We start from the raw sequence: 9265 nt of genomic DNA, 5'->3' as shown, positions 1-9265 counted from the left end.
ATAGAAAATGCAGAAAAGAATTTCTTCCAAATTAGAACAGCACCCTTGGCAAAAATCAAAGTATTTTTTAAATATTAAGAGTGAAGAAATTATAATAAAAAATGTTTTCCAATCTTAGAAAGAGCCTTTGTGTTTGTAGAAAGAATAATTAACAATTTTTTTAATTTTTAAAAAGTAATTTTTAGATCATTATGATAGTTCTCATTGATGCTGTTTAAACTACAAGGAGGGTTAATTTGGTTTTAATTATTATGCATATGGCTTGTTTTTCAATGAAGAAACATAAAACTACCCCTTAAAATTTCTATTAACCTTCCACTTTTACATCCCTTTGATTTTCACTCAGAGTATTATCACTGTCATGGCACCCAACCTCTAGCTATGCATATTCCTCAGAAGGGAAGGTATATGACTTCCCTATGAGCCAATAAAATCAGTGGGATGGTTATTTGGGTAATACTGCCAGCACTTCCCACAGGACAGCATATAAGTCGATACGCTAAGACTACCCAGGAGCATGGAGTAAGATTCAAAAGTCTATCTTGTAACATGGGAGTCGCGCATACCAGTGTAGCACACTGTTGGAAGCCACTGAGTCAACTAATTAAAGACAATTTTATAGCCAGACTATTTGTTATCCTTACCCTGCACACACACAAAACAGCCTAAAGGGAGCAACGGCTCTCTAGCTTTTAAAAAAATCCACTTTTGTCATATATCTTCAAATGTAGCTCTTGTGTTTACATGGATATGCTGTAACAAAGCTCTTCAGTAACATTAATATTGATTAACAGTATTTTCTGAAAGTAAGAGATGGAAACTGCTCTGAAGGTATTAGTGCAGCAAGACTGGAAAGAATGACTAGAAGAAAAGATGACCTAAATAGATGAATAGTAAATGATAAAAGACACCCAGTGGATTTTACCTAATACCATGATGATAAACAGCCCCCTGGATCTAACTTTGTTTTCCCTGTTTCTTAATACAGCTTTCAGCAGTGTATTATCATATTTTTATAACAATCTCTTCTGAAATATGCCATTTTGTAAATTATTTCATTAGTAATACCCTCAATATCTGATGAAAAAACATATCATGGCTAGCTGTTAGAAACGGTCATGGATTTTCTGATATATCATTCCCCAGATGGAAAATGCTTTTCTATAAAAAATAAATTGCTCATAGGAACATGCTGATTTGTTTTAAAATGAAAAACATTTAAGTTAAGGTAAAAACATTCTGAACAAATATTTGCAAACTAATTTTTTTTTAAATAATAACTGATTCAAAACTTATTTTAATATCTATAAAATTTAAATTAATTTTGTTTTCAAAAAGTATATTCCCCCTCTTTTAAACTTTCTGCATTGCGGTAAGGAGACAATATTGTCATTCTATTAAAGGAATTTCCAAATGCCCCTTTGTATATCTGAGAAATTCTCATTCAGTTTTAGATGAAACATTGCTGAATGTGGTGCAATTTCGAGGTACAATGCTAAAGAAATATCAATTCATTACCATCTTTTTTTCCAGTATCATGCAACAGTCAAATTCATAGAAAATCTAGAAACATTATTGGGTGGTAAGACGTTTTTAGCAGAAGACTAATGTTAATTAATAGAATTAGGAAGTTATAATATTGCTACTATTTCAAAACAAAAAGAACGTCAAAGTATCAGTATATCTGTTTATGCTTTGAGTAACAGCATTTTATGTTTTTATCAAAAGTACAAGTCAGTATATATAGATGTCTGAATTTAAAAATTTATACATATGTACCTCATAAATATATGCTCATGTGTCCAATAGCAGACACTAACGAGAACAAATTTTCACATTTCAAGAGATTGTTGGTCATTCCGAATGTCTTGCTCAATCTTCAAAACCCACAGTAATTGTTTTTACAGTTACTTTAATTGAAAGTATAATAATCACATTAGCAGCAGAAAATAAGAGCAAGCAGGCTTGTTTCGAGGTTAAGAAAACAGGGCGCAACATAATCATTCTGAACGTGATCCAACACTCATTATGAATTGTTATGTCAAAGAATTCTTATCTGTGTGTTTAATACAGCACATATCAGCACTGAACCAAATGGCAATATGATAGTTTGGGGACTGTACTGTCTCTGTAGAACATAAGGTAATGAGATGCTATGAGAATAGTTACAAATAGCACAGCGATACAATATGCCTATAAGGTATAACTTCATCATTACACATGTAAATTTTGCCACATTTAGTAGCATGCATGTCAGTAAAACAGAAGTCACACCTTCTATTTAGCTGGGACATTTGTTACATTCATGTGTCATAGTCTTAACACTTGGTAGCCCTTTCTCCTGCGAAAAGACAGAATCTAGAAGGTCTGCAAAAACTGTGACTTAGCTCTTCAGCCAAATCATACGTGGTGTGTATTCCTGCAGGAATCAGGCACACACATTTTTCAGCTTCTCATCCTACTCAGTCCTGATCATGAATAGACCCCAAGAACCTCCACACAAAAATTCTTTTTCTGTCTGGATCTGTGCTGAGGCCACTAGTTTCTCATAATCAGGACCATTTTTCAATTCCCTTCATGATGCTGAGAGCAGTGGTCCCTGGTTTTCTCACAGTATTTCTCATCTAGTTTCTGGTCAGCTTATCTCTTGATAAGAGATTGTTTATCTCCTTTATGGGTTTAACAGATCCATCTAGCCTCCAGGAGAGAGGGACATCTTGCTTGAAACAAGATGTCGCTGTATATCTCCTTCCCATCAAACCACTCAAACCGTTTTTTCTTGGCAAAAAGTTTTTCCTTCCTCTTGTTCTTGCTTTCTGGCTTTTACTCACCCTCGCAAAATCTACAAGTCACTACGAAAAGGACATTTTATTGGATCATTCTGTAGATCTCAAGCTGGGTTTTCCAATCTCACTGGTCTTTCCATTTATCTTCTGAATAAGGCGTAATGGCTCATATATGTCCATCTTAAAAATTAGATAATGAAGATGATTGGTAATTCCAACCTCCAAATTGTACTGCTAATGTGCCCCTCTGACTTTTTGTAGTGACATGTACCTCTGCATTTCTCCTTAAGTAAAAGGAATTAAGAATTAACTTTCAATTTTCAAAGTCAAGAGTTTGTTTTCCTGCTTAAATCTAGCCCTGAATCAATCAACCAAAGCATCTATCAGCATTTCTCCCAAACTAAAAGATACAACTTATGCTGAGTTGCTTGAGGTTTTGTTTTCCCTTTAGCTATGAATATGTATGACGTTACCATACATATTCACAGCCTATATAGGAAACATCCCCTTTTCATTTTTGTAATTCATGACACTTGGAACAACATATTCTAATTTTTTAACTATCAAGACAGGCAGTTCTCAGTCAATATAATGTTTCACTAGAATTTGTAGAAACCTGAGATCAGAACCTCTTGAACTGCCTCCTGTACTCTGTACCCTAGAAGTCAGGGCATTCCTTTTTTATTGTTTTCCCCCCTTGGAGGTTAATCCTGTGAGGACTACTTTTTCAGTCACTCATCTCTCACCTTAAAAATATGCTTAGTCTATTCCTATTGCATTATCAGTCGGGCATTGAATGGTTTCACCCAGCTTCAGACTCAGAGAAGCAAAGTCTGTAAAAAGTGGTCTAACACATATGCCCCATTACTACTTCAGCAAACCAGCTTTCATCTCCAGACCCTGGGTGACAAAGCCTCATAATCATTGTACCACATTACATGAAGTCAGGACTTTTACAGAAATTGTTAAATCCAAAAATCAGAATTGAAATGCTTTTTCATTCAACCCCTATTAAAGGAGAAAATTTATCTTTATCATTCGATACGAAGCAAGGTAGATGATTTGACTTTTTATTGTCAGGAAAAACTGCTGAAAGCTGTCTAAGTGACCTTTTCCAGAGAGCCACACTGGTCATCTTTCTAAAACTCATGACCCAACTTCCACAAATCATAGCTAGCCTCCTTGAAGAGGAGCTTGAAGGCTCCTGTAAATCAGGATTTACAGCCTGCCTGTAAATCCTAGTTCCAATGCCCTCAAAAACTTCCTCCACCCGCTGGTACTAGGCCTTCCACCCATTTCTGTTGGGTAGTAAACTGAAGACCCTGCTGAAATTTTTTGATTGCCCATAAGGTACAGAAGGAATATTTGGCTTTGCTGGTGTTATTACCACCAGCTTAGTCTTTCCTGACTAGTCAGAAAAAGAGAGTAAATTAACTCAGTGTGAGAAGGCAGACAAAAAGAGATCTTTCTGATGTAATATAAACATTTAGGTCATATTCTATTTTCCATTTCTTAATTTTTTAAACATTTTCAAATGGATTAGTGGAGTTTGGGATTTTATAGATGTGAATAAATGCTTTTATCTATATTTTCCATAAAAATAATGAAGAATTACATAAAAATGACTAGGTAATATCAAGAGAAATATTCATAGGGTGACACTGTGTGCCTCCATTCCAGCTGTAGGCCTAGATGCAGAGATGTCATCACAGAGACCAGCAATGTGTTCCAGTAAAAAACTAAAGCAGGCTCTCAAGCATGCAGCATAATATTTCTACTTACATTTAACCACCAAAAGCTTGGCATAATCTCATTACTCTAACATTAATTTAATAACAAAATACTGTTAAGAGCTCTGTACTTCATGCAATACCCATAACTCAGTGTGTACAGGAGATGGGAGAAGGGACGAGACAGGATGAAACAGGACACATGAGGAAAAACAAATCTTGATGTTCTAGAGAAGGAGATAAGAACAGTATCTCACCAAATCATCCTACAGTGATTGTTGAAGTTAAGGTGATGATGAGCAAGTCAACATACTGACAAGAATTTTGACCTCAGAATTAAGTTAACACAACAAAGGAGCCAAATATGGTATTTTGAAATTACTAATATCCCTGTAAAAAGTAAGAAAGTAGCAATCACTATTTTTTTTAAAAAAAAAAAGTTCTTATTGTTGCTATTTCCCTTTCTTTGATATCCTGATCAGTACAGATTTTGTGAAAACAAACAGAAACAGTAATTAATACCTTAGAAATATGAAGTAAAGGTGAATACTAAAGAGAATTGTAATTGAGTAGCTTACTTCATCATCTAAACTATTGTAAGCTAACTGAGAAAAATACATAAAGGGCATAAAAGCAAAGAACACAAGATCAAAAGTGAATATTTTAATTATTTTTAACACAGCTACAACTGCAAAGATCTTAATCTGGGAATGTGTCCCCAAAGGAGAAACATTTTAATGTGATCATTTTCATGTAAAAACAAAGAAAATTATACATGAACAATTAGACAATTATCCATTTTATTAGGAAAATAAGTTTAAGTATAGAAATAATACAGAAAAGAACTTAGAGAATTGTACTCGCATCTGATTTCTCTGAAGATTTTGTGGTTATTACCACTGTGTATTTTATACTTCTATTTCAGATAGCTCTGATTCCTCAGTTACATCTACATAGACTCTGGCTCCCATCTGCCTGGTATCAACCACAGCATCTAAGATTCAGATGGGGGTCTTGTGAAGGAGTAGCTCCTAACAGTTCAGAAACAGCTTTGTCCAAAAGATCAAAGCTTGACTGCTGCACTATCAAGAAGATTGCATGCACTGAGCACAATTCTTGTACTTAAGTGATTAAAAAGGAATGGAAACTTATTGATGCTGACATTAGTCAAAATTATCTGAGATTTATTTGTTACTGAGCACTTGGTGAAAAGGAGAAAAAGATTTTCAAGTTAGCAGAAGTGATGTCTTGTCTTTTCTTTCCCAGAAGTATCCACAAATCAAAGCAAAAGAAAACAGGGAAGAGAAAGTATACAACAGCCCTAAGCATGAATGAAAAATGAAAAGTGCCAAAGCAAATCAACAGTTTTACATTTTTCCTAGTATTACTTCTTTATTCACATAAATAAAGAAGACCACTACAGAAAAATAGCAATTTATTTAATTAGAAATACTTGCATATGGACAAGAAGATACTACTTATTTCAAAGTTTTGATAAACTGCTATCCTTTTTAGACCTAAAAAGAGTCAGAACTAACCAAATAATTATTTTACTTCTCACATAAAGAAACCCAGCTCTGATAATACTCACTTCCAAATCTTTCAGGTTTTCCTTTCTAATCTGTAGTAATTCTCCATATGTTTTTTCTTCCTGCTTTAACCTTTTCTCATATTCTGCTAGCTCATCTTGGAGATGATTAAATATCATCTGAACATTTTGCTGCTTAAACATCACACCACTTAAGTTTTTCCTTCGGAAGAAAAAAAAATATTCAGTGAAGTAATCAAGATAGTCTGCTATACTGTTTTTTAGTCTTACAGGTAGATGTTTAATTTTTTAATAGATAAAATAGTGTCTTCTCACAAATAATGATACCCTTCAAAAAAAAAAAAAAACCAAACAGAGGCATATGATGGAGCTTATCATGAATGTTTAGACCACTTAAAGATATTCTCCCTATCAATACATATCCAAGGAGTCTATTGAGATACATAACTCACAATTTTAAAATACAGCTTGCATTTTTTAAAAAAAATTTCTAGAGAATGGACTGGTTCATGCCCGCAGGTAAAGTATCTGCTCAGATAATGATATTCTGAGACACAGAATGAGCCTATGATCAGTACCATATTGGGTAACCACTATTTTATTATTTATTGGGACTGGCAGTGGGAGCTTCATACCATTTGTGTAATATTTAGCTTCTGTCTCTGTCCATACTTAGTATGGTTTCTTTAACCTATACATATGAAATATGTAAAGTTAAACAATTTTCAGAAGTTTTTGCTTTGTACTAACATTCTGTTCTGTCAGAGTCTGTATATCTGTCACTGTTAGACAGAAGCATACAAAAAAAAAAAAAAAGTATTTCTACTTGATTTTCTGCAAGATAATGTAAACTAGAGCCTTGCAGGTAATGTAACTGTTGGCTGGATAGTAAAGACTGTATCACAATGTGCACACAAAAAAGAGACAAGTTTAAGTCTACTTTTTCTAATTTTAAGGCTTTGTTGTGTAAACTCAATGTTATTTTAAAACAAATCAAACAGTCTGAGAAAGAGAAAAAAATCTGTCATGATGTAAAGATTATGCTGACCGCTCAGGGGCCATTTACGCTGTCACACTAGGAACAGCTGGGACTGATAATAAGCTGTTATCCGTCTTATTGATTAGCTGATACCTGACAGAACAGATGTATTTAGTAGTTTTAGAATTCAGTTCTAAATTCTGGAGGTCACAAGATGCTCCTCACAGTCCCTTCTGAGACTCTCTGCAGAACAACAGTCCCCTTTGCAGAAAATTAAAGCATCTGAGGCCTCCTCTGAATCAGTGTCTACAAAAATCTCTCTAAAGAAGGGCTAAGGGATCCATCAGAAATTTCCTAGCATTCCTTTTCACTGAAACACCCTTCTAGCCTTCCTAATCGCCAGTACATCCCCTTAACTTGCTTCCTGCCCTTATTTCCTTCTCACTGGAGGTAGGCACACCATATGGGAATTGATGCATGTAAATGGTCGGGACTCCAATACAAGCAAGGATTCTCCTCACACAAACCTTAAGTTCACAGGATTTTCTCATCATCCTTCTAATCTAATTAGCATCAAACTCCACTGACATTTAGAAAAAAAAAAAGAATGTATTTCATGTTTGCTCTTAACTTCAGATACGAAGTCTTTATGTCTTTTTTCAAAAGTTATTGGTGTAAGATGGTTTCTAGGTGGGACACCTGTGGCATACTATTTTCTCTTGGTTAGCAGGTTAGGCTAAATTTTGCAGTACACTTCAGTTTTGTAGTCAATTTTATTGTGGAAAAATATTTCAAATTACTGTTATTTTGATAACGTGTCAATGTTTCTGTTTCACTCTAGTAGCTATTACTTAGTCTTTTTATTGCATTAATGGTAAGCAATGGTAAGTCAAGGAGGTGTTATTCAGAGAAAGATGCTAGGAAGTACCTACAGAAGGACAACAGTGAAGACTGAAAGCAGAAGTAGGGACTCCTTTACCTCAAGTTTCTCCACCAGATCAGGCTAGAATTAGCCTGATGACATGCCAAAAAAATGGAAATAATATCCAAGAGTAAAAGTAAGAACAGTTAATCCTTTATTCGCAGTTTTTCTACCAAGTCAAGCAGGTATCAGCACTCTTATGATAAGAAGAAAGATCAGTTCAAATACAAAACTACATTTGATATTGAACTATATGCATGATGCAAAATATAACAGGAAGTGGCTAGAGCAGACTTACTTAAGATAGATTGATGAAATGCCATATGATATGTCAGATTATTGGAAACATTAATAGAAGAAGGTAGGTTAGCCTGAAAGAAAATTTCTTTCTGAATATTGTCACCATTAATCTTCACTAATGAGAAGCAGTAAGCAACGAAAAAACACCAACAACCTCAAACTTTTCTTCTATTTGCCCCTCAAGCACAGAGAGGCTGAAAGATCTCACAACCAGAAGGCATAAGCATGCTATCAGTTTTCAGTAAGTCACATGATGGAGAAATTCCCATGTGATGTATCTTCTGTGTTCAGAGAATGACAAAAAGAAATACTAGCCATTGGGATGCATAGTTCGGAAGTCTATGAGGGTGGGGTTTGGACTTTTTTTTTACTTTACAGTTCTTTCTATTCGATGGGATCTCTAAAAGCAGGTTCTCAAGAAAAATGCAAAGTTTTCATTACTATCTATTTTAGGTCTAGAAGTTGGAGAATTTGCAAGAAAATTCCTCTTCAAAAGAGAGATGGACTTCATAGCTATATAGAAACAATGAATTGCAGGAATGAACTTTCAGTGCCACTTTGTGCTGATATTATCCCTTTCTTCTCTGAGTCTGAATATAACATGTCACTGACATGAACCTACTGACTACTGGCTAAAGAGCTCTGGAAAACAGGAGATTTTCAGTCATGGAAAAATGCCTTCTTTTCTTGAAGTTCAGTAAGTTCCACTGCACATTGGGTCCCTCTGAATCATTCTGTATGAATCAAAAGTTGAAAAAAAACATATCCAGTCCCATATATTCAACTAAAAAAATTTGCATAGAATTTTTTTTTTTTAACCTCAGTCAAGAATTTGATGGGATAATTTCTCAAAGATCTTTCAACACCAACAGAACATAATGTGAATGAGATCATAGAAAGGGAGCTGTAGCATAATGATGCAAGGATCACTTTCTCACTATTTAGTTATTGTGTACAATTCAACAATCCAAGCTGCTTGCTCTTTGACATTGCACAGCA

At 34.6% G+C, this 9265-nt stretch overlaps 1 protein-coding gene across 6 annotated transcripts in view; it reads right to left on the bottom strand.

Moving 5' to 3' along the window:
- CCDC178 (coiled-coil domain containing 178) overlaps positions 1 to 9265 on the bottom strand; it is a 181679-nt gene that overhangs the window by 110562 nt on the left and 61852 nt on the right. For 5 of the 6 annotated variants that reach the window (XM_075744162.1, XM_075744161.1, XM_075744163.1 and 2 more), the window contains one exon: positions 6108 to 6267. The exons of the other annotated variant lie outside the window; for it this stretch is intronic. In XM_075744162.1, the coding sequence (XP_075600277.1) occupies positions 6108 to 6267 (160 nt within the window). The remainder of the gene's footprint in view (positions 1 to 6107; positions 6268 to 9265) is intronic. 6 annotated transcript variants of the gene reach the window in all.

The sequence above is a fragment of the Balearica regulorum genome, chromosome 2 (genome assembly GCF_011004875.1).
Source record: "Balearica regulorum gibbericeps isolate bBalReg1 chromosome 2, bBalReg1.pri, whole genome shotgun sequence".
Taxonomy (NCBI): Eukaryota; Metazoa; Chordata; class Aves; order Gruiformes; family Gruidae; genus Balearica; species Balearica regulorum.
The sequence above is the reverse complement of the archived record's forward strand: the minus strand, read 5'-3'. Positions and strand labels throughout refer to the sequence as shown.